Raw genomic sequence first — 25,591 nt, forward strand, 5'->3', positions numbered from 1 at the left:
GGTCTGTAAACTCTGTGGGATTGTAGATTAGCAGAGAAATATATTCAGGCAGGGAGTGAGAAAGGTTGGGCACCCTGTCTGAGAGAAAGAGATAGAGAAACAATGAGAGACAGAGTGGGAGGAGGACATACAGAGAGGGGGATGTTCTATCACTCACTACAGTCAAGGCCAATGGGAGACAGAATCCCATTCCATCTAGCTTTCCAATCCCACTGATGTATCGTTCTCCCCTGTGTCCACCTTCCCCCGCTGTCTGGCCTCATCTCTTGGCTCCCTGGAGAGTAATAAGAAGGTGATGAAACTCTCTCTCTCTCTCTCGCCCTCTCACAGTGGTCCGACGGTACCCCGTGTTTCTGGGTCGGGCCCATCATTCATCAATGAGACAGGAACCCCTGCATATTCAGAGAATTCTCAAGGTCAACCGCACCCTGTACATTGGAGCCAGGTACCGCCCTTCCGCAATCGTCTTTGCATATGCTGCAGGATGTGTTTTCTGGTGTTACCCAGGCCAAAAGAATCACTGCACTATTGACCAAATGGTGATCAAATTACTTTGAATCTGTTGGAATGAACGATTGCTTCATTCAAGCTGACATCAAATAGAAAATGCAGTTCCAAAAACACTGAAACAGAGTCAATGTTATTTTACTTTTGACTTCTTCTTAGGGTGAAAGGGTTCACTAGACTTATAACTCCTTAGAGGCTAAACATGTGGTCATAGTTATTCAAAGAAGCTGTAGTCAATAGAGATCTCAAAAAGGAATCACATACTCTGCGTAAGGAAATGACCTGGTCCGTGGCCTTTGGTGTGTCTGCAACGGCAAATGCAGAAGCCTAATAATAAATATCTCAAAAACAGCAATAGGGTTCCAGACACACTGTCTGCATAGGCTAATAATAAAATGCCTAAAGCGGCAGGCCATCAGACATTGTGGCTGGCAGGTCAATAATAATAAATGGGAAGAACATGACACAGTCCTACAGATGCTGTTCAACTTAGTACTAATGTTATTAAATATCGTCACAAAGCAACGGAGTCACTATGGATAATACTGGATCAGTGGATAATACATCACAATACATCATAACCAGGCCTGGTAATAAAAAATCATGTAAATTAGTGTTTGCTCCCTCTCCTGACAGCAAATGAACTCACTCTGAGGCAGGGATTTATTTGCTGGAGAGGAGTGTTGAGCAGTCGTGGAAACTTAAATGTGACTGCTGCCAAGCGCCTGTGGGGTAACAGAGCTGATTGCTAAAAGCAGCAGCCGAGTGCTCTGGCTGATAAGAACGCGTCGAAGTTGAAATTCGGTTAGTATTAGCATATGTGTTCATGGACAAGAACTATTAAAGCCATCCTCTAAGCACCTGTGTAGGTGTATCGCTCTCTTCAAAGTATTTGGCTCATGACGATTATCAAGAGCACATCCTGCAATATTAAACCACCTCCAAAGCCTTTTTGGATCACGTGTTGAAAGAAGTATGGATGGTGTAATGTATCTGCATAGTCACCATAGGTCATTGTAACATTGGAATAACCCTGACGAAAGCACACTTCAAGAAACGTTCACTGCAAGTGTAGGTGAAGGGGGGTTGTGAGTTTTTGTTGTACTCAGTTCTGATGGTAGCGTACCAGAGAGGACAGGATCAGAGTCCTGAGCCCACATATGTCTCAGACACAGTGGCGTGAGACTCTTCTTATTCAGCCCCATTACCATTGCTATCCCACAGCAGATGAAGAGAAGCAGGGCCAGCCCTCAGCTGACACGGATAACGGCAGAGCATTCTGTGCCACACAGGCGCTGTAGGTGGATGTGGGTTTGATGGAGGAGTAGGTTCAGCTGCAGCCATTGCTGCTTGGGAGTAAGAGCAGGCAGGAAGCTGCTCTCTGTGGGAGGAAGGCATGAGAGGCAGGGCGGAGCTTTGGTCACGGCAGGAACAATTAGGTCTTTAGATCCGCCAGGTCAATAATTCCGCTTGCCAATAGCATGGCTGGGACACAGATCTCAGCAGCGGGGAGCTTTAAGTGTGTACTTAAGTGTTAACTGTAAATCTCCCGCAGGCGCTGTGGCTCTGTAACTTCATTACTTGCTCTTCACATACTGGTTACATAAACAATTAGTAGAGTGGTCGCCTAGAAAATGTCCTCCTCAGTCTGCCCCCTAAAATTACAACACCGTAAACAAGGTAAAATGCAACAACATAAACAAGATGGCCAAGCAGGCCTTAGGAAATCTCATTATGGGAACAACGAACGGAGCCTTACTATTACACAGTCCCTGGAAAATTCAACAGCGTTGGCTGTCAGCCATGTTGACTCGGAGGCCCGTTTGCAATTTCTGCTGCTAGTATGGTACAGTGTTGATCCAAATGGCATGAATAACAGTCAGCATTCACTCAGAAGTTGACAGTTTCTTACTTAAACTTCACCCCCCCCCCCCCCCCCACTAAAGTAGAGAAAACTCATCAAACGCAGAGCAGTACCCAGTAATGTAATCCAGACCACTTAAGCACTGTCCTGTTTCGTAAAGTAGTAACCTAGGGGGGATTCTCTTAACAAACCAGCATGGAGTGAATAATTTATTGGAGCACCGGTTAGACGCTCACTTGTGTGAGACTCTGCCTCCCTTCTGTTGATGAGCCCAGGGCCCCCAGAAAAGCAGCACAGATGGGGACTGGAGCTGGATCTCCGAGATAAGATCGATAGCGTTGCAATAACACAGCCACGGCAGATTTGCAGATTAGAACTTTTGAAGCTCTGCGTTTGAGAAGCTCACCTCGCTGCTAGAGCCAGCTCCGCTTGTGGACGGAGCTCCAGCACCTAATCAATACATGAGCCTGGCCTACTACAGTATTCCTTCAGACTCTGACTCTTAACTCAAAGGGGCTTTTATAGGCGTGACAAGATTGTGCAAGAATTACTAAGACAAGAAGCGATGAGCAATGCATTGAGCAGTGTGAATACACAATACATCATGGGCCACAATTCATCAAGGTTTTCTCTGCAGTGCGGGTTATGAATGTAGGTGCACTTCACCATAAAGTCAGGCAATTTATTAGCTGGCAGCCTGAGTCAGACAAACATATGGAAGGGAGCCTCCTCTCCAAACAAAATCTTGCAAGTCAGCTCATTTAGTAAAATGGAAAACAATGTGAGAAAAATGCAGAGTCATGTTCTAATGGTACACTGATATTTCTTCTGTTGAAACGTGTGCTTTAATTTGTGTCTTCTGCATTTATTGAGCTTTGATTAGGAGTTATTGCATGCCTGGTTTTGCAGGTGCTCAGTGCTCAGGACCCTGGTGTCTGGTCATTTTTTAAACTTGTTCTCCTGCTCTATTTTCAGAGATGAGCTTTTCCGAGTGGAGCTGGACAATGTGGTGGGGGACGAGATGTTCTACAGTAAGGTTAGTTCTGCCTGTCTTACACATTACAAACTGGCATGGTTTTTTTGTAACAAATGGCACAGTTCCAAACTTCCAATGAGTGTCTCGCCTCACTGTGCTGTGCCTTCTGCAGAAACGAACTTGGGAATCCAATAAGAATGACATCAGGATCTGCAGGATGAAGGGCAAACATGAGGTGAGCACTGAGCCTCTTAACTATCAACAGTCAATCTGACGGTTTGGCACACCTTTTGTTTAACAAGAACTTACAGACTTTGACTGGCCTGTTTTTAGTGGGAGCGCTCCTACTATAATGCAGTCAAACAGACAAACTTCTGAGCTTCATACAGGTGGTGGACTGTGTCACAAAGTAGTGGCAAAACCAGGCAGAGGCAGTTAGCCCCTTCGCCTTCAACCCCCCCCCCCCCCCCCCCCCCCAAAAAAAAAAAAAACATATGCAGACAATACATCTGCTATCTGACACACACCCAGTCTGCCCCTCTTGTTTGACTTCAAACACATTCTCTCAGCTCTCAGAAAGAACACGTTATTGAAAGGTGTCTATGTGGGAGAGTGAGGAAGGCCCAGTTAATCCCCTCCGGGCAAAAATGACTTATTTAGCACCGAAAAATAACACCTGACACCAAATCTGTGTGAGACAGTGAGAGACAAAGGCACAAAGGGGGAGAAAGAGACAAAGGCAGTGGAGAGGGGAGTGAAAGGGAGATGTGGAGTTTCAGTCCCACTGGCCATCCCCTGGGAACCCGCATCAATCTGAATGAGAAAAGATGCGCTGCTGTGTCCTAATGACTCCGTTAATGTACGGAGCTGCAGAGGAGAGAGGAAGAGATAGGAGGGATGGCTCTCAAACAGGGCCTATGGGCTTTTGGTGTGTGGTTACCTGCTGCCTCTTCCCTTTTTAGGTCAGCAGTCACCTACAATCCACCCCCCCCCTTCCTTCCTCCCGTTTCTGCAGTCCGTTTCTGCCCCTGGAGTGATTTTGTCACGTGTGATTTATTAGCCTCCAGGGTAATTGATTTTGTAATTAAGTGTTTCTGGTTGGTTGATCATAATGGACGTATTCTCATAATTGGAATGAGAAAATTCAATATAATAATTCTCGTCCCGCCCTCCAACTTTATCTCAGACCCTAAAAGTGTCATTTGGTTGTTCAGTTAAATGAAAACATGCCTGTTCCCTGACCCTGGAGTATCTGCTTTATTCAGATCAGACTCTCTGATCAGCCTTCACTCTAACTCTGTCACATCAGACAAAAGAACACGCAAAGTACACAAACAAGAGAAAATCCATATGTTTATTTATGTACTTAAGCCTAATTGATTTTGACAGGTTGCATGTATGTAGGCATTCGGTTATAAGTTTACTGAATATTTTCTTCCAGAGATTTGGATAGAATGCTATGGGTCTATAATTGTTTGGATATAAGTGGTGACCAGATTTGAAGAAAGAGGTGACTGCACATGTCTTATACTGTTGGGGAAGACAGTCTACTTGATCCAAACATTTATAAGGTGAGCGAGGACATGTTGGAACATGATGAGATGAGCTCTTCGGAATTTGAAATTAAGTCCAAAGATGTCCAAGGAATTAGATTTGCTTGTACTTAGAGGCATCATACTGTAGCTATGGAGACTCAGTCTGGAGGATACCGTGGTGAAATGAAAAGGATTTATATTTAAACATTGAGGCTTTGAGATGGAGTGGGGAGGGGATAAATCATTTAATAGCTTTTTGGTGTAATGTAATTGTTAATCTAATAATTATTTATTATCAGGTTATTTGATAGTAGTTGTATTATCCAGGGAGGAAATGATTAGCCACTGAAAATGTTTACCGTGTGTTGTGCTTCTTTAATCATAATTCTGTCCTCAAGATAGGGGATATTGCTTGAAGATTATCATCATGGTGTTTCTCAAAGAGAGATGAAAATGTGAGGAAGCACCTGAAGTTGTTTTAATTTGCTAGATGACAGAGAGGTGCATAGGAAAAGGCTGTCTGCTCTGTTACTTAAACACTGTTACTAATTTAGTTCAGGTTATTTGTGCCCCTGGTTTCAGTGGTCCACAGTCTCATCGATCTCCATTGTCCATGCTATATCTCCATGCTAAGTCTCAGTGATCTGCAGCATCAGTGATGCCCAATTTCAGTGCGATTGAGTCTATTTCTGCACATTCTTAAACTCCAGGTCTCAGTTCTATCCAGTGTCAGCGTCCTGAATAAAAAGCAAAAATCAGGCTTGAAAAAAGAACACTGGTTTACCGGAATCAAAGACAGATTATTCAAGGAGGAATGAAGTGTAGGAGTGCGTCAGAGTGTGGGAAGACTTTTGGCAACCTCTGTCCTCTTGGCACACGTGCGGCTGTGATCTTCACAGCCCCAGTGACGAACCCAGCCAGGCTCACACCGAAAGGTTCCGTTCAGATGTTCGCCTAATTTTATCCTATGATTGGGGAACGTGTCTGACATTTGATGGCGGATCATAATTTAAGTAAAGCCCGTAGGAAAAAAAACAGTCTAACCTATATTAGGGCAAGTTCATGTTAGAGCTTCAAAAGGTTTTGTAAAAATGGTGAAATCATTTTTACAAACCTCAGCTGAAAAAAATGTTCATGATGTAATCTGTGCGTTCAAGCTTTCACTTTCCTGACATTTTTTCACCTGACATGGCTAGAGAGGAGGGCTAGAGAGGAGGGGCAAGACAAAAGAGAGGAGAAATTGGTGTTTAACCACAGTTAGGTTTGACCTGATGCAGGGTGGTACTTTCAGGCGAATCAAGGAACAGTTCTGGGTTACAGGGTGGGGGCCAGGAACAAGGGGGGTTAGGAATGCACTTGTTCTAATCAACATCTGCTCCACCACTGAGTCACAGGAACATCTGGCTGAGTGGTAGCAAGAGAGCAGCTTTGTGTGTGTGTGTGTGTGTGTGTGTGTGTGTGTGTGTGTGTGTGTGTGTGCAGCAATGCCCCACCCTCCTTATCCTCAGGCTAGTTACTTTGGGTCATTCACTCAAACAAACATGTTTTTTCTTTACATAGGCTTTGCCCTGTAGTTTATCTGAGTTCCTCAGATGAATAATTCAGCAACGTGCAGCAGCAGATACAGTGAGAAGTGATGCAGCTCCTCTGGGTCTGTGAGGGAGCTAGCAGTCAGCACAGGTGGCTCTTTGTCATGGGAGTGTCCAGGGACCGAGGCAGGGGACAGAGCGAGGGAGGCTGGGAAAAGAACGATGGACAGGGACCTACAATAGGGGCTTCCAAACCAGACACGCAAAGAAAAGAGACTCAGGAGAGGATGATTGAGACGGATATACCGTATGGAGAGAGATGGCCAGATAAAATAGAGAACCAACAGGAAACAGTTTTTCAGTAAAAAGGCTGTGTTGAGCTCTGGGAGTGGCAGGGGACATTGAGAATAATGCTGTTCGTTGGAAATGAAAGCATAAATCCAAGCACAATACTCGGTGACGATAAAAGAGATTTAGGGCATGTAAGTGAACCGATGTCCCAGCTGATTGTACTCCAAGTGTTCTGTATTTGAGATCAGGCAGAGGTCTCACCATGACTCCAATCATGTGAATATATGCGAGCCTTGTTCTTTATGTGCTCTTATTAGTATTTACAGCCTTCGCACAGATTTTTATTCAGTGATACATTCTTCATTCCTGCTTGCACTCTGTCACTGGGGTCCGCTCATATAGCACTCCTACGCCAAACAAGCATCTCAATTATGCTGACATGCGCAGCTCATATACAAAGCTCATATGTATGCGTGTGCACACACAGACGGACACACCCATTCATATGTGTGCACACACATGGGGGCACATGCTTTAGTATGGAGCATGTGCTGTCTGTCTCTGTGTATTACTCCCAGTGTGTGGAATTCTCACCTTGCCTCTCTATGTCTCTTTCCCCACACACTGCCACTCCCCCCCTGCTAACCCAGAGAAAAATGAGAGCCCCCTGGGAGTGAGTTGGGGGGGGGGGGGGGGGTTGGGGGGCTAGCGGCATCTGGAATAACACTCTCTCTCCCCGCGCTCCCCTACTCTGTCCAATGACATCAGTGCACGCCTGCCCTGTGGGTCAGCAGCCCCTGCTCAGCAGTGCTGAGGCTCCGGGGCTGGGGGCAGTGAAAGGGAGCCTGCTCACTGTGTGGGAGAGGGTGAGGTGTTAACAAATCACCCTGCCGCCACTCACACCAGGGGAGACTGGTGGAACTGCTGCCCATCAACGCATGAGCTTTCAGATGTTTTTGAGTTCAAAAAACTCACCTAGGGTAGTTGACAAGTAGAACAGAGATAGTCACAAATAAAGGTTTGTCCCTCTCTGGCGCAGATTAAATGTGTCCTGTTCCCACATTTTCACCCCTCCCTTTCCATCACTTTGAGGTGGTGCTTTGCCTTGTCGTTGTAGGATGAGTGCCGGAACTTCATGAAGGTGTTGTTGAGCCGACAAGGTGGCCTGTTTGTCTGCGGAACAAACGCCTTCAATCCTTTGTGTGCCAACTACACCGTGAGTAACTGTTATCCCCCACCGCCACCCCCTACTCACACCCACGCATACAGTGCATCACCTCTCACCGCTACTTCAGAGATCACAGAAAACACAGAGCACCTACCCTTCCAGCTCCTCTCCTCTCAGCTTCCAATTAGAGCATCTTTCATTTATTGAGTGCTCCTGGGGCTAAGAATGCAGAACCATTGTCCTTGTAATATGGTGTATTTGTCTTTTGCTAAAGAGCATGAGGATCATTTCACCTACAGTGCTGTTTTTCATCTGATTATATTGTGCCTGTTGCACCAGGTCTAAATCTGTATGTGAGGCTCCTACTTGTTATAGCAAGGTAGCTCAGAAGGCAACCACATTGCCATGAGTCACAGTGCGATGAAGTTAGTGTTCCTTCATCTGTCTGGTTCATCAGTTTATCACCTCCAGGACAAACAGGTTGTTTAAAAGGGCCTTAAGTATTTACAGCCGTCGCGGCGGCAAGAACAGCCTTGATTTGTCTTGAACCGCTTTCCCATTACATCCAAGGGAATTGACTGGGTTTTTCTCAAACCCATTCTGAATTATAAATGAACCGTGTCGAGGTGAATTAGACAAGTAGTTTAAAATGCCTGAAAATAAAAAAAAGCACAGATGTAAATCCCAAACCTGTAATGTCTCATGGTTCTATTAGAATTCCTGTTTTTTAAAAAGAACAAAGTGTCAGAATCTAAATATTTCAGAAATCGGCGAGATGTTCAGTCTGTCACATCATGCAGGAACACATCTGTACACTTGGCCCATTATCACTTGCTGTTGATGAAATGCAGCACCTGCAAAGGTTTGGTACGCACTGTGATTCTCAAGAGACAAGTCAGAGAGTAGAATTATTTATAGTTCTTTCTAATGGGATGACAGCTATTCACTGTTTCATTTCAGAGGAGGCTTAAAAAGGTAAACAGTGTAAGGAATGGAGTGATTTACTGAATTCGACTGTACAGTATGTGTACGTAATCTCTGGTCATAAAATTGGTAGATTTTTTCTTTATCAGATTAGCGTGTATGTAGGTGCAATGTGCGTGTGTGCGAGTGTGTGTGTGTGTGTGTGTGTGTGTCTATGTGTACTTTAGAATGAGGGGTCTCAGTGATGTGTGTATGTAACAGGGAGACACTCTTGAGATGGTGGGAGAGACGGTCAATGGAATGGCTCGGTGCCCTTATGATCCCAAGCACGCCAACGTGGCCCTGTTTGCAGGTAGGCGAGGCCTGTGCTTTTAGGCCTGTCTATGGGCTATAATCTGCAGTACATCAACTCAACACAGTGGCACATCCCTTTGGGTGATGTAATATCTCCACAGTTACTTATTCCTGCAGGAAACCACATATTAAATCATTCTAAGTGGTACACTTGGATTTTCCTTGTCTGTAAATGTGAATAACGACCGCTTAATGGCGACACTTACTGTGAGTGCAGAGGTTGCTTTTTGAGTGAATTCTTAACACAGATGTTGGTGGGATGGGTTATGCCTTGTTCCCGTCCTCAATGAGCTGAGGTCACTGTGTCCTCATCCTAGAGGGGAACCTGTTCACAGCCACGGTGACAGACTTCCTGGCCATCGATGCAGTCATCTATCGCAGCTTGGGGGACAGTCCTGCCCTTCGCACCGTCAAGCACGACTCCAAGTGGTTCAGAGGTGAACAATCTATGTGACACGAAATATGACACATAGCATCAGATGCGATAATGCCTGCAGTCGTGTTATGCTGCTGTTGCTTCTGTAGTTAGAGTTACTGTAGGTATCAGAATCAATATCTGTGTGAGTTTCTGCTTTTCCAGCTTAGCTAGGAGAGCCAATGATGGAAACCGTTTCCTGTATCCCTGTGTTTGTTTTTGTCTGTTTCAGCTTTAGTGCAGGATCGGTGTTTGTGCCTTCGTCTGTGTATATATGCCCACCTGGCTGTGTTTGCATTGCTGTCTGTGTCTCGGTCTATGTCTCTGTTTGTATCTTTGTCCGTGTTCGTTCCTCTGTCTGTGTCTGTGTATGTGCTGCTGTCTGTGTTGTGGTCTGTGTCTCTGCACTCTGTCTGCATCTGTGATAATGACACGACCCCCTCGTCTTTCAGAGCCCTATTTCGTCAGTGCCGTGGAGTGGGGGCCTCACATATACTTCTTCTTCAGGGAGATGGCCATGGAGTTCAACTACCTGGAGAAGGTACTGCCAGAGTGCCTGGAGGCCTCAGACCTAGTTCTTATAAAATGAGATGTAGCAACATGCTGCCATTATTTAAATGTCAATACTAACCGTTTGTGCGGCAGCTCCGATGACCTTTCTGTGTGTGTTTGTGCTGCATATTGGTGGTATAATTTAATAACTAAGGGAAATAAGTGAAATTAGACACAATGAAGTTTTTAAGAGGTCAAATTACATCACTAATATCAGGAGAGAATATATCTCTGCAAACAAATATATGGCAATTAGACACAAGAGCCTTTGTTATCTGGTAAATTAGAAAATTAAATTTTTGGAAAGTATAATTTGTTTGTGCATCAACCCTGGGTAGATGAATACTTCCTCCATCATCGTCATGTGAAATCGTCGTTGAAAAATCCAATTTTGAAATGCACTGGCATTTTCATGAATTAACGGTAACAGTTTTCAATGCTGCAATAAGGATTTGTTATAAAACTATACTCATCACTAATATATGCATCCTTGACATAGCTGAGGGCGAATGTACCATTTGCAGTAATCTCCACAGACTAAAAGGTTTTGCATTTTCGCATCAGTAAATATGAGCATGTACATTTGTTATTATGACAGTGCATGCACATTTTAAGCAGTGCAAGAACCCCACCCGAGGCAAAGTTAGTGCGCGTGCCCGTGCGTAGCTCAGCGTGTGCTCTGAGTGCCTGCGTGGGTGTGTGTGCGCTTAGGTGATGGTGTCACGGGTGGCCCGCGTGTGTAAGCGGGACCTGGGCGGCTCCCAACGGGTCCTGGAGAAGCAGTGGACCTCCTTCCTGAAGGCACGGCTGAACTGCTCTGTTCCGGGGGACTCTCACTTCTACTTCAACCTGCTGCACTCCACTAGCCCCATCCTCAGGATGCACGGCCGAGACATCATCCTGGGAGTGTTCTCAACACCGGCCAACAGGTACCGGGGGGGGGGGGGGGCAGAGGAGGGTAAATGGGGAGAAGGATTAAATTGAAAATGGATCGTTTGAAATTAAATACAGCTGGGAAGCTGGGAAGTTATTGGGAGAGCAGGACAGGCTCTCAGAGAGAGGGAAAGAGGCTAGAGAGAGAAGAGAGGGAGAAGTCAAGAAAAATGGCAGGAATAGTAAGGGGGATGGGGATGCAGAAGGGTATGTTGAAGGATTGGGGAGAGGTGGCAAAATAGGGAGGCCACAGTAAAAAGAGAGAGCTGAGAGAAAGAAAGGAAGGAAGAACGGGCAGGAGGAGAGAGAACAGAGAAGAGCTCCTCTCAGCACCAGACCTGAAGGGGGTGGGGGGCTGACATGGGAGAGGCGCGTGTGCCGAATGCAGACAGCATTCTAATGGAGAGGCGGTAGGTCTGCCATGCAGATGAGGGAACGGGATTTATGTCGGGAGAGGGCAAAGCCCTGTAAATGCCAGCTCTAATAACATCTTCCGCACATAATGGGTGCTGTCGAGGGAGCGGGAGAGCGAGGGAGACGGACTCGCTCGAGGATGGGGAAGTCAATAATGGGCAACATCTGCAGCTACCGCAAGAGTTAACGCCGTGTCGCCAGCTGCATCTTATCTGCGCGCCTGAGCCTCAAGGGCAGGGAGATGGGGTGCTCGCGGAGAAACGGATGTTTTACATAGGCGCGGAATGGCTTCCTGATAACAGAGCGACCAGGGTGTCAGCCCAGCTGCCCAGCTCCGCCAGCAACACCACCGCTCTGCCGTAATAAACGGACTGTGAGACTGTGGCAGACAGTAAACCCGGGGGCTGCCGTGTGGTCTGCTGTTTTAAGCGCTCGTCAGACAAATTGCCTCCGCTGTTGCGCGTGGAGGGCACTCTGAGGGGGTGAAGTGGCCCTTTCACCGCGGCGCGTATAATTGTGCCAGTATGTTCGTCAGAATAGGGGTCAGGTCGCGGGCGTCCCAATCTATCACTCTGATCTCTCCTGTTTGTTCCATTCCAGTTTAGTCGTGGCTTTCATCTGATCTGCCCGCTCAACTTTACAGCAATTCTTCTTCCTGTGCATATGACCACCTAACATGTTTATGGCCTTATAAAACCACAGTTCACAGAACAGCTGTCTCTCTGTTCTTGTGGTCATGAGCTGGCCCGTGCAAAATGATCTTTTGTTCTTGTTTTTTTTTTACCGTTTCAACCATTATTGCTCCTGGCCCTTTGCATCTGTAGCAATGAAAGCGCCTTTGATTTCATTTCAGTGCCTGAGTCCCTTCAACACAAAGCACTGGTGTCAGAAAACTTGAGCAATTTAGAGAGAAGGCAGGAGCCCTTAATTCGCGTGAACGATCACAGCTACAGGTGAGGGAAATCAGTGCTCCTCAGAGTGGGGAGGCAGGCCAATGGAGGCCTTTGAAAGAGCCGTGTGTGGAAGCGGAGGGTAGAGCAGGAACGTGGAGGGCAAGGGCAGCTTGGGGACCCTGAGGGAGAGCCTGTGGAGGTCACGGTGCATCACCAGGTGACTGGAGCAGATTCACAATCACCACAGCTGGCCCTGGCCTCCCGGGCTTCCATGCTAGCGAGGGGCGAGAAACACCAGACCCTGCCACAGCTGAGGCCCGATGGAGAGAGAACAGGGAGGGGGGTGGAGGAGCCACAGCAAGCAATCACCAGACTGCACTGCCTCCTGAGGCAGGGAAACAACCCCCCCCGCCATCAACTGTCACCAGACCCCAGCCATAGAGATCTGTCACTTTGATGGCTGAAGTGAGTGGATGAAGTCTGACAGTACAGCCTGAGCCCCCACCTTGAGAGCACACAGCAGGCCCCTCGGTCTAGCGGCAGGCAGGAGGAGCTCAGCCTACAAAGCCTGCAGGATCTGAGCTCAAGCGGAGTGCCACCAGCGGGACAGACGTAGCTGCCCTGAGCCCAGCGTCCCTGTGCCCTGACTCAGGGCTGAGTATGATCGACCAGACAGCTGAGAGATGGCATAATGAGACTCAGACTACTGGTACCAGATGTGACCCGCTAATGCATCTTGGGCCACCTGCAGCTATGCTCGAAACTCCGCCAGGATGGCTGAGCCTTGTTAAAGGCCTGGTGCAGGCCATAATGAGTGCCCTGGATGAGAGGAGCGTGACAGCATTGGCAGATGGGTCAGAACCTTGTATTACAGAAACTCCATGCAGCCTGAAGATACTAGAGGAGGGACAGGCTCAGTAGAACCTTGTATGATCATGTGACCCCAAAGGCCTGTCTCACAGACTTTAGATGAGTGGAGTGCCTTGATCCAATCACATATCACCTCGGGGAGGGGGGGGGTGGCTTATTTCTACTTGTACCAGTGTTTTCCAGTCATCTGACAGTTCACCTCTGTGTTGGTCTCAGTTCCTGAACATGCTGCCATGTCTCACTTAGGATGTGTTTCAGTGCTGGAGAGAGTGGGTGGCAGTAAGGAGGCACTGAGTCATCCTTTGACATTCATTGTCATTTTCTCCGCATACTGCAGAGGAGAAACCTTTAGTCACTCGAAGTAGCATCATTATATCAGACACGGAAGAGAGTACCAAGAGAAGGGGACTTGTCAGAGAAACAAAGCAGGTTACTCTTTCTTGACCCTTGATGTTCTGACAAGGCCACCCTACCCATTGGGCTGAGTTACAGTATTCTGAACCCTGGTCAGTGAATTGTACAGGATCCAAAGATTAGGCAGATATTACTCAGAATAATGTGCCAATGTGCCAATGGATAAAAGTATATTTTTTCCACATTTCCATAACTTGGGTTACGCTCAAGGTCCTCTCAGAGGTTAGGTACAGTTTGCTGGAGCATATCCTGTGCTTTATTTCAGATTACTATTATTCAGTGTCAGTGAATATTGTTGGAATAGCTGCTGAAGTCTGCTGCATTGCGCAATGGACTGATACAAGAAAAACATCCTCACGGAATTTATGAGCCAGTTTCCCATTCAGTCTCACTGCAAAAGTCAAAAGGCAAATTCTAGTATTTCTGCTTCGTATTAAGACTGTGTAAATGGTGGAATTGTTTCCCAGGTCCCTGACTTTTTCCATCTCTCTTACAGTATCCCTGGTTCAGCCGTGTGTGCCTTCGACATGCAGCAGCTGGCCAGAGTCTTTGAGGGGCGATTCAAGGAGCAGAAGTCCCCCGAATCCATCTGGACCCCCGTTCCAGACGAGCTCATCCCAAAACCCAGGTAAAGGTGGCCCAGTGGTGCAGGACCTCTGTCACACTGGTGGACAGATAGCCTGACTCATCGTGATGTTACCTTCATGAGTCCATCTCTGCATCAATCTCCCTGCTGTGCCCAGGCCAGGGGGCTGTGCTGTCCAGGGCTCCAGGTTCAACTCCTCCAACGCGTTCCCTGACGAGATGCTGAACTTTGTGAAGACACACCCCCTGATGGACGAAGCTGTGCCCTCGTTGGGACAGAGGCCCTGGATAGTCCGAACCATGGTCAGGTAAGGCTTTCATCTCACCCACGGTGTGCTTATTGGTAGAGTTTTTTCCCCTAGCCATCCATTCACTGTGAACCTTTGCTGAGGTGAACAGCTTGGAAGGTTAGCGCTTTCATGCAAGCACCAATAACAGCATCTCGCACAAAGGTTCTCGTGACAACAAACACCTCTAATTGAAAGCACCTGACCTCTGGTACTGAATACTCAGTATGGCAGAAAGGAGCTGAAAAACAGCTGTTTGCAGTGAGGGGGACAACGTGACTTTGTTTCATTCGTGTCTGAGTGGGGAGTGAATGTGACTGTGTGTATGGGCAGAAGAGGTAGTGTCTTTGTGCTTGGAATCTATGGCTTTCTGTCTGTCTGTCAGGTACCAGCTGAATAAGATGGTGGTGGACACGGAGGCAGGGCCCTACAGGAATCGCACCGTTCTGTTTCTGGGATCCAGTAGAGGGACCATCCTGAAATTCCTCATCATGCCCAACAGGGACAACACTGTGTCCAACAGCAACGTCTTCCTGGAGGAACTGGAAGGGTACAACCCTGACAAGTGAGTGTTGCTCTTAATTGAGAGGATGTGTCAAATGCACACTGTAGCACATTGGGCACCACGGGGGAGGTTGCGATGGCAGCGCTTGAGGTGCTTGAAACAGATGGGGTATTAATTGATCGTTATCTTTCACTGACGGCAGTTTTCAAACTCCAGCTTGTAAACAAGAGTTTGTAAACCATGGCTGCCATGTGGAATGCTTTCCCAGAACTCCTCAGCATTAAAGGAAGGAAATATGAAACCCTCTCCCACTTCTGCTTTATTGGAAGTTTGGAAATGTTTAAAGGTTAGATGTTAAGATGGTTTATTTTGAAGTGGAACAATGCTAGCATTCCCTTTTTTATCAAAAAGATAAAAAGAGTGATGGAGATCCAAGAAACGATTCCTTAAATAAACAATATTGAGGTCCACAGGCATTTTTGCTCTCTCCCTGGTAGGGGAGCTCTGAGGTTTGGCAGTTAGCCACTCTGCAGGGATCCAGCCAATCAGTGAGCAGAAATCCGATTAGGCTCCAAGAGCCTACCCTTGTTTAACCTTTGGCATTTCTTGTTATTTTCTCTAGTGAGATAAACTAAGCATCAGAAGTAGGGTCACCTGGAATGTGAGGCACAGGAGATTTTAATTGGGACCCCTCTGTGATAAAGTAGAAAATAACCTTGTAACAAAGGGATGTCAATGGCTCTCAGTCACATCTGAGCTTCACTGATGTGACTAGTCATGTCTGTAGCTTCTTTGTATGGAGGTCTGTGGATGAATCTGATCTCCTCTTCTATTCACTTACTCCCTCTGCTTCTCCTTCTCTTGACTCTACCTCCCTCCGCCCCTCTCTCTGTGTCTCTCTCTCTTTCATTTACTCTCTCTCCCTCTCTCGCCTTATCTCTTGGTTTGTCTCAGGGACTGTACTACACCATACCTGTCATTAGTTCTTCAGGATGACTCACTTCTCCCACTCCCAGTTAGTGAATGATGAGTTCCCAGTAGAATGTGAACTCAGTATTGTTATTATTGTAAGCAATTTATATTTCTGTGTACTTTAGCAACCATTATATAAACTCAAACTGTGAGGCAGATTTATGAATGATATGTTAGCGCTAAAAGCCAATTAAAGTTAATGCAGTGTAGCAAGGCAATGTTTCTCAATGCTCAACATACTTCAGTCAACAGTGCTGTGTGCACCTGAAAGAAAAAAAAACTAACATTTACTTGTAATGCATTTTGAATCTTTTCAGAGGCCTCTTTTTCTCTACTGTTAGTGTTAATAGCACCCTTCCACTGAAGGCTAGATCATGAATAAACATGATTGCTCTTTAAAATGTACCATAAATGGGCATGAGTGTGAGCGGTCAGTAGGGGTTTGTGCACTCATGTGTCTGGTCCTGTGCTTTGCTTGTGCAGGTGTGGGGAGGACTCCCCCCAGGCGCGACAGCTGCTGTCCCTGACCCTGGACCGCCCCAGCCACTCTCTGCTGCTGGCCTTCCCGTCCTGTGTGGTGCGCGTTCCTGTGGCTCGCTGCCAGCTGTTCTCCCGCTGCATGAAGTGAGTCCCCCCCCCGCACGTGCTGCACGCCCGGCTTCTCCGCGCCCAACCGCCGCTCTCTCTGCGCGCTCCGCCACCCTGCACTGCTCCCGCAAAACGTGTCCTGCACCCTTCACTTTGCCACCTTCCGTGCCAAAAAGAGCGCAACGCCCTTTAATTTGCTCCTCGAATTACCCGCACACTTTTCTCATTACTCCGCAAACTCCATTCACACCCTTCACTCTGCCCTCCAAAACACCTTTACACTGGTCCTTAAACCTACCCACACCCATTACTCTTCTCTGAATAACGCCTCTGCACCCTTTCCTCTACACGGACCAAGCCCCACACCTCACCCTGTTCTCCAGATGTCTCTGCATGTCCCATCAGCCCTCCCTGAGCCTCTGTACTTCAGACCTTCAGGGGCTTATGCTTGGCACATGTAACGGCTGTAATGCAGTCACTGAACCAGGCAAACCATTGCATTACCAGAAATACATTACTGTCATTTAGCAGATGCTCTTATCCAGAGCAGCTTACATAGGTTATAGTTTTGTCCATTTATACAGCTGCATATTTACTGGTACAATTGTGGGTTAAGTACCTTGCCCAATGCAATGGCAGTCCCCAGTGGGGAATCGTATCAGCAACGTTTTGGTTACGAGCCCTGCTCATTACTACCACACCACACTGCCACCCTGTACAAATGTGTAACATTCTACATACAGGGCACATCTGCAATGTCTATCTGTCAATCCATGCTGAATGTGAGTGTCTCTAGGAACTGCATTGCCTCACGGGATCCCTACTGTGGCTGGACTCGAGGCAGTACCTGTTCCTTCCTCAGACCTGGGACAAGGTGAGACAGACTGGTGACAGGCATTTCTCTGGTTTAGCGGGGGGATTTGTGTCTGCCATAATGCAGTGAATGCTATCCTACTAATACTTTGAATATGTTTATTAATGTAAAAATAGTTTGAATTCTTATTGTCTGAAATGAATGTCCTAAAGAGATAACATCAGGTCTTGAATACAAGCGGATATTAGGCAGGAAGTAGGGGTACAGTTGTAGTATTCTAGTTGGGATTCAAATGCACAGCCTCTAGGCAGGTCCAGAGTCTAGCCCTACAACTATGATACCACACGCTATACTGTGATTGGTGCCTTTTTGTGAGAGTTAATGGAAGTGCATTTGTGTTTGTGCATGTGCTTGTTTGTATCTGTGTGTGTGTGTGTGTGTGTGTGTGTGTGCGTGTGTGTGTGTGTGTGTGTGTGTGCGCGCCCACTCCACTGGCAGTTCACCTCAGTGTTTAGACAATATATCCCCTAATGAAAGCTGATCTCTTTGTGGAGAAACTGCAGATTAAATTATGTGGATGAGCACAGTTATGGAGCTAGCAGGTCAGACAACCAAACCTTCCTAAAAGACCACCTTGCATCCTCACAGTTATATGATTAGAGCTCTGATGTTGGTGTTCATTTGATTTAGCCAGCATGGTCAACCTCCAGATCAATTCAGTATCGAGCTGCACAGAGGAGAGCCGTTTCTGGATAAATTGTATTCATGAAGCTGAAAAGTCCAACAACTCAGAATAATACACCATAAAAAGTATCATACACAATAGAGAGTGCTGGGAAATAAATGACCAGTCTCCAAACCAAAAAATTATAGAGATGGTCGTTATTTCTCTGTGATATATTTTCAGTGTTGTACTCATTGTTCTTAATGTAACACAGGCTCAAATTTCAGTCCTTCAGAAGACTGAAGGCCTTCAGAGGAGTAGAGACAATAAATGAATACTCTATTTTACATTCTGTTACATTCTATTACATCAGGATGAAACCATTTTCTTATAGTGAACTGAAACTTCACTCAGCCAACTTTACTAGTAACAGTAAAGCTGGAGAACCAGCCCACCATGCACCTCTGTGCAGCCTGGTGCCTGGAGTGATTACATCACAGGAAAAAGAGCTATTGCAGACACATGCTAATGCAACCTTTCCTCCTCTACATATATTCAGTTAATATAAGGCATTAATAAGAATTGCCAGTAGCATACTGTAAAAGCTGTCGAATGATCTACCAAAAAAAAAAAAAAACCCTCCTGGACTCACACGCATTCTTGAACAAACTCAAATTTATCACTCCATTTCCATTTTGTAGCTTCATAATCCATATTTAATGACTCTTTGACTTCCTAAATTCTTTCAAATTAATCTAATGAATTTAGTGGAGTTCTCATAAGACCAGACGTATACGGCCTGTGGGTATACTCCTCACTACAGAAAGCTCTGTCTTCCCTCCGCACCGTGTCTTAGTGGTGCAACGTGACTTTTGTGTTGTCTTTGTGGATGAGAGTACACCGTTGTTGCTGTGCGTTTGGGACTGTGCGTTTCTGACCGCTCCTCTCTGGTGTTACAGGCTGCCGTTTGAGCAGGACGTGGAGCACGGCAACACTTCTCACTTGGGAGACTGTGATGGTAAGAGAAAGTCCTCCTCGTGACAAATAAACACAATGCGTCAACTAAGATATCAGACATCATGCATAACTTGTCAGCGATCTATAATGATCTGTGCACTGACATACATACTCACCCGACCAGTTGCATGGTCCCACTATCATGCAGTGTTCCCATAGTATTGATTTTACTTTGCAATGCCATGCATCCAATATTGATTTTGTGGAGAAAAAAACAACCCCATGCAGAGCACACTTCATAGATAATTGCTGGACAATCGCATTCATGCTCTCGGGGACTGTTCTGTATTTCAGTACTTCTCAAAAAGAGCTGGCGAAATGAGGTCACATCTCTGGCTGCAGTTTCAGACTCATTCTTCAGGCCTGGATTAGTTCACCAGTGTCATTAATTCATATTCCTCTCCTTAGCAATAGCAAGGAATATAATGGTGCTTCATTTCAAAGGCTGAGTGAAACCCACATTTAGCTCAGTTCTGTGACCGAATATGCTGTAAAACCTTCTGCAACAAACATTTCACTTGCGTATCAGCTGGGACTGCCAATGTTATTTCTTTTTCTTGTTTTTTTTTTTGTAAACTGCATACAGTCGTTGTATTTGGCAATCATCTAATAAATATCTGGTTTATCTTTTCATTGAACTTAACCTCAGTAAGTATTTCTCTCACCCCCATAAACAGTTCATTCAAATGCAGAAAAACTTTATTGTGAGCAGAATTTGGGTGTTCTAGGGGGAGCAGGTCCAATGGCCACAGTTTATATAAAGCTATATTACATTATGTATAGAGAACATTATTCCACAAATGTGTGTTGGACCATAACCTAGACTAACTAAAGGGAATTTATCACAAATGCAAGTTATGACTGGATGAATGAGATCAAACATGACAGCAGGTATTTGTAACCTCAGTCCACTGTGTGTCCATTGTGTGCCATTCCTCAGATCCATCTCCCCATCCCCGTCTCCGTTAAAATAATTTCCTTCAGCAAACTTTGCCAATATCATTTATGAATCTTTTGATCTTGATTCCTTACCATTGTTGGGTGGATGCTGAAGATTAATTCTTGGCTGGGTCGATACTTCATATATACTGCACTGGTGCATGCAATCTGTGTTTACAGAAGGATCAGATTAGCCTTTGCACATAACGAGGCAGCGCTGCAGTCAGGCTTTGAGAGCAAGGTGTTGCAGTAATAATCTGTGCATTATGGCGCTGTGTTTCAGTGCTGCTGAGACCACATTCCCACACAGGCACTGTATAACACAGCTCCCGCTCAAGCAACAGGTCAGAGTCTGCTCAGCTCCAGGTAGGTGAGAGTGCCGAGGGGAAGACTCATCCATCTCCATACAAGCGTGGCAGTATTCATCTCCTGCGCATGGGAGCGAGGGGCTCAGCCCGGCTCTCCTGTCCTGCCGCGGGGCCTTTGGAGGGAGAGCTCGCCCAGCTGCAGCTGCCGAGCTGAGCTGTCATCAGCCGAGCAGGAGATGGATGGACGGCAGGAATGACTGCATCTCCTTAGCGAGAGAAAAGTGGCTCGCAGAAAGCGAGGCGGAATCGATTTTCACCGGGCCCGGGCTCAGACGCAGTGGGATAAATATGGGGGGGAGCTAAAATCTGTGCGGCGGCGACGACCAGGGGCGAGCACAAGGCCCGGGATGGGGCGTGACAAATGGAGCGAGAAGGGCCGCTGATGTAACCGCCGTCTTGGAGCAGTCGCTGTTCCCATGTCCTGAACCGTGACCGGGTAGTAACGCTGTTGGGTATGCAAGGCGGACTGTCTCTCGGCTGTGACGGGGGGGGGGCTCTCCCCCTGCTCCAGGGGCTCTCCCGCGCCAACACCTGACCCCAGTCTGGACAGGACGCCTCTGCGCCTCTGTCGGCCCCGTTTTGTTCAGCTTAATTGGAGGCCGCATCCGCTCGCTGCGGCAAACGTCGAGATTCTCCTAAGATTCCGGGCTTTTGATGCCACCCTCCTTGCATCTGACTTGATCAAAGCAGAAGGAGACATAGGATGCTCTAATTGAAATGACCTGTGGTGTAGCTCAGCTCAATGAGATGAATCGTGTCGGTGTCAGGCTCCTAGTGTGGTCCTGCATGCTCAAGTCTCACATTCCCCTCTCGTGCGCTTCTTGTATCCCAGCCAGCCCTGTGGTTGTGGTAAAAGCAGCTTAACTGAAGCCACAACACGACCATAATTTAGTGAATCAGAATGTCTGTGGCTATAGCAGCCTCATAATACAAAGTGCATGTGAGGAATGATGATTCACTTCTTTGCCTGTAGTTTAATAGAGAAAATGCTTTCAATGAATTGCAATATGTTACAGCGATATGCAGAGGGTAATACGTTGGAGAGGTAAGTGTTACAAACGCAGTAATGAAATTCATAGTCCTGTCAGTGCCTGTTGGCAATGCTGTAAGTTATCTTACGAGTTACAGCCCCGAGCTGTTTGTGGTGCTGCCCTATGACATGACCTCTCAGGGAGGTGTCAGAGACAAGTCCTGTAGGTCAGGCATAAACACTCTCCATTCAGGGTGTCGCCATAACCTTTGACTGACTAATGAGCTCAGCCCCACAATTAAAATGTACCTCTCCAAAGAAAGTGGAAAGCAGACCAAAAACTTTCTTCCCAGAGCTGATGCAAACATTGTTCCGCCCGTGATGAAACAGAGATGCTCTGAGCTCGCAGGCCCATGTAGATGGGGAGACGCAGCGGGAGTTTGTTTGCAGAAAGAGCTCATCGGCAGAGTCAACTCAGCTAAACCAGGCATCAAATGGGAGGATGCTGTCACTGCAGGAGAAGGCGGCTCATGCTGTCACACGTCGCCGTTGTTCTGAGCAAATGGAACGCAAAACCGCCTTGCTGAGTACAGCGATTTTCCGGGAATCAAAGGTGATTCCAAACTGCTCAGACTGAGCCGGAAGCAATAGTGAACTCTGTGCACACAGCACATTCTATAGCCTCCGCTGTGAAAGCACTTGAGCGTAGTGGTATACCTTATTGCAGAGCTGCTACAGATGGAAGCAATTATGGCGGCTGTGAAAATATTTCCAGAAGTGAGGCCGTGTTTTGACTAGGAGAACAGCGGGTTGCAATCACAGTTTAATTGAGGTCCACAGCACATCAAGAAAACTCTGGAGAGAGTCGTTCGCTTGAGCATTGTCGCGTTTACTCTGTGACAACTGTAGTACAAGGACCCCAGCGCGAGGAAGTGGGAGAAGACATGTTGCTAAATTGGCTGCAGTGCATGAGTTTAATTGGCTTGTGCTCACCAGAGGTTTCAATAATAGTAAAAGAAAAGCCCAGGACCATCGGGGGCAGGCGCAAAATGTTTAGAATGAGAATGTTATTCAGAGAAAGGCAAAGCTACACCCCGATGGGGAAAAAGTGTGAGTTTCTTGACACTGACCGCAGAAGGCTGCCTCGTGAAAGCACTCACGAAAGCACAGGGTCAGCCATCTGTCGAGGTTCTGCAAGACCATCTCAGCTGCCTCAGAGAGGGTTTGCGGCCTTGAAGCTGGACTCAGTCCTGCTGTCACCACGCACACATGCAAGGGAGAGTCACCTCTGGCTTGCAGCCATGCCTTGGCCTGCATTCCACCCACACATTCAGCACACAGAGAGGAGTAGGTATCTCCAAGAGGGGAGGGAAGTGAGACCCTGGGACGGTGACCCGCCTCGTTTGAGGGCCATGGGGAGCGCACCTTTGAAATCGGCGGACCCTCAGATGCAGCCACACTGGGGACGCTCCGGGGTCGGGGGCGTCGTATTAGTTGCTCAGGAACGCCCTGGGGAGGGAACACAATACTCTCCGTCCTCCCTGCCTGTCCCTTATGGAATCTTGTGTCAGACACCTGATGGGGGCGGGGGGCTGCATTTGGGGGAGGATGTGCTTGCTTTCATCAGTTGGAGGAGGTCGGAGATTTACGGAGGGACACAATGGTCGTGAAGAGCGCTGCGGTCTGCAGGCGCTCCACACACGGCAGCCTTCTCCGGCGAAACGCACCTGTTGACAGGATATAAAAGTCCCCGAGTCACTCTAAATGCGTTGATTTACACAGCGAGAAAAAGTCCAGCCATCGACACTCTGCTGCCCTGGAGGTATTTACAGTGAGGGCAGCCCTGACTCTAATGCGGAAAATAGCGAACAGATGACACCGGGGGTTTGCAGAGAGCGACGATGTGTTGTGTGAAAGCACTTGCAGCTTGATGTCCAAACAACAGCTTTCACTCTGTTCTTTACTCTGAGGAGTTCCGTGTCCAACACTGTGAGATAGTCTCCATCTCAGTTAGGCCTCCAGCGGCCTCCTAGCTAACACTCTCCACGAGTTTCTGTGCCCTAATAAACTGGGTGTTTATGCCACCTGTAAGGGGATGGTGTCCTGTCTGCCACTCAAGCTTTGAGGGTTGTCTGAGCATTCAGCAATGTGCAGAATGTCCCCATAGCCAGAGTGAGCCATTCTGAGCCACTGGGCTGTAATGGTGTGTTTGGGACTTCTCATTAAATGTGCCTCATAAATCAGTGAACGGGCAGGGAACAGATTCAATCACCCAACTGGGTGTCGAACCAGATGGGCTACAGTCCTGACCGAGAGTCAATGATTTAATCATTTGTTTTGGGCCTCTACAAATTTCTAATGGAAAAACAATCAAAAGCATTTATGTAGTTGTGTTAACTGAATACAAACACAGTGCATTTTTTTCCTGGATGTAATATATTATGGTGAGCGCTGCCCTGACACTTTGAATTTATGTCCGCAGCATGTGAGAAAGATTAAGTCTAAATTGCGGGGTTACATGATTGTGGAACAAGCAGACAGAACCCCAAGTGGATCATTAAACTAACAGCATGGCCACATTTTTGAGTTTATGGCCTGTGACATATCCCTTGAATATTTATTATTAGTTTCCATGGTGTATTTGGCTTTCTCACCTAAATTGGGGATATCACTTACCACCCAGCTCAAGCCACCATTGTGACCTGAGGGGTACAGTGAGAAAAAGCTTGTTTCCCTTGCACTGCAGTATACGCTGTTGGAGAAATTATTCTGCACGGCTTCCAAGTGTCCCCAGTTCAGCTGTTCCATTAGGCAGATCTGATGCCACTGATACTGCTAACACTTTAATGCATGTTAAGGCTGCAGGCAGAGGTTCATGTGATCGGGAACACGGTCTTTTAAAAATACACATTTCTAATATACATTAGAAAATATCTGGTGTGTAACACGTTGGATAATTACACAATATGCTGTAATTTGAATGTAAATGCACGCACAGTCCCCACATTAAAAACAGTGCTCCTAACACATTTAGCGCTGTGCATGTAGAGAGGGGTGCATGTAGAGGGGTATGCAAGCGCATACACTGGAATCAAATGAACCTCAGCTCTTTCCCTCATGCATTAGAAGAGTTGAGCCTGTGCAAATTAAGCCTTGGCGTACCACCTGCTGTAATTGCTGTTTGCAAATAGCATAAGCAGCTTTTTACATGTGGGAAGGAGACCCATTCCAGTGAAACACACTGCTTTGCGCAAGTCTTTCCTATTTTATCGATTGGTGGGTGAGTTTTGATTTAATCTGTCCTGTAGCTTTGCTAATGAGCTATCTCCGGTTGCAGTCCCTTGAAAGTGCTGTCCGATGAACACATCAACAACAATGTCTCAAGCACCCATGTGCAAGATAGCACCACTCTTATAATGTTGCATTGATGAGGAGTGCTCTGGACCTTGCAATGGCCCACTGCTCTTTGATACAGCCTTGGCCTCAGTACCCTGGTGGTGACTGCTCTTGAGCTGAACGCCGAGCCAAGCTCAGTCAGGCCTTCCTCAGAGAGTTGGAGCCCTGCAGTGGGAGACACTGTGATCAGAGAGAGTGAGCCTAGAGGTTCTGAGCACAGAGGGGGGGCGGGGAGAAGGGGAGAGAGAGATGGGATAATGAGCAGACTCACTGAACCATGAGCATAGGGAACGTTCACAGACACACGGGTGCACACCCGCACGCACAGACATGTATATATAGACACACATACATGGACACACATACACATTCACACACATGCATAAAAGACATGCACACAGGGACACAAATACACAAACAAATGTGCAGATATATAGGCATGGGTGGGCATGCATACACACACACACACACACACACACACGCGCACACACACACACACACACACACACACACACACATATCTCTATGCTCATCTGGCTTGCCTCTTTTTGTGTAATTGGCATGCCAGCAAAATAAAAGCCAGGTATCACCATTACAACTCACAGCACAATGGTGTATCAACGTATCAGCACAGATGATAACTGTATGTATCCAGTTATGACCCATTCTGTTATACTGACATTACATTTGAAAATCAATAACTTTTACTGCCAAACAGACTGCCAATTTGTGAGCATGGGCAGTGGAAATCTATACACTGCCAGTGTTTTAATGAAGAGAATCTTAAATAAGAGCTGCTACACAATGGCTTTTCATTATTGGGCCTGTCGAGAGCCCCGGTCTGTGG

The 25,591-nt window shown here is 46.8% G+C and overlaps 1 protein-coding gene across 1 annotated transcript in view; it reads left to right on the forward strand.

Moving 5' to 3' along the window:
- sema6bb (sema domain, transmembrane domain (TM), and cytoplasmic domain, (semaphorin) 6Bb) overlaps nt 1–25,591 on the forward strand; it is a 68,404-nt gene that overhangs the window by 37,357 nt on the left and 5,456 nt on the right. The window contains exons 3-16 of the mRNA XM_036521497.1: nt 331–445; nt 3,347–3,407; nt 3,520–3,582; nt 7,820–7,918; nt 9,056–9,146; nt 9,466–9,585; nt 10,016–10,104; nt 10,827–11,044; nt 14,136–14,267; nt 14,383–14,532; nt 14,897–15,076; nt 16,472–16,612; nt 17,373–17,450; nt 19,014–19,072. Coding sequence (XP_036377390.1) covers nt 331–445; nt 3,347–3,407; nt 3,520–3,582; nt 7,820–7,918; nt 9,056–9,146; nt 9,466–9,585; nt 10,016–10,104; nt 10,827–11,044; nt 14,136–14,267; nt 14,383–14,532; nt 14,897–15,076; nt 16,472–16,612; nt 17,373–17,450; nt 19,014–19,072 — 1,596 coding nt within the window. The remainder of the gene's footprint in view (nt 1–330; nt 446–3,346; nt 3,408–3,519; nt 3,583–7,819; nt 7,919–9,055; nt 9,147–9,465; nt 9,586–10,015; nt 10,105–10,826; nt 11,045–14,135; nt 14,268–14,382; nt 14,533–14,896; nt 15,077–16,471; nt 16,613–17,372; nt 17,451–19,013; nt 19,073–25,591) is intronic.

This window comes from Megalops cyprinoides, chromosome 2 (genome assembly GCF_013368585.1).
Source record: "Megalops cyprinoides isolate fMegCyp1 chromosome 2, fMegCyp1.pri, whole genome shotgun sequence".
Classification (NCBI taxonomy): Eukaryota; Metazoa; Chordata; class Actinopteri; order Elopiformes; family Megalopidae; genus Megalops; species Megalops cyprinoides.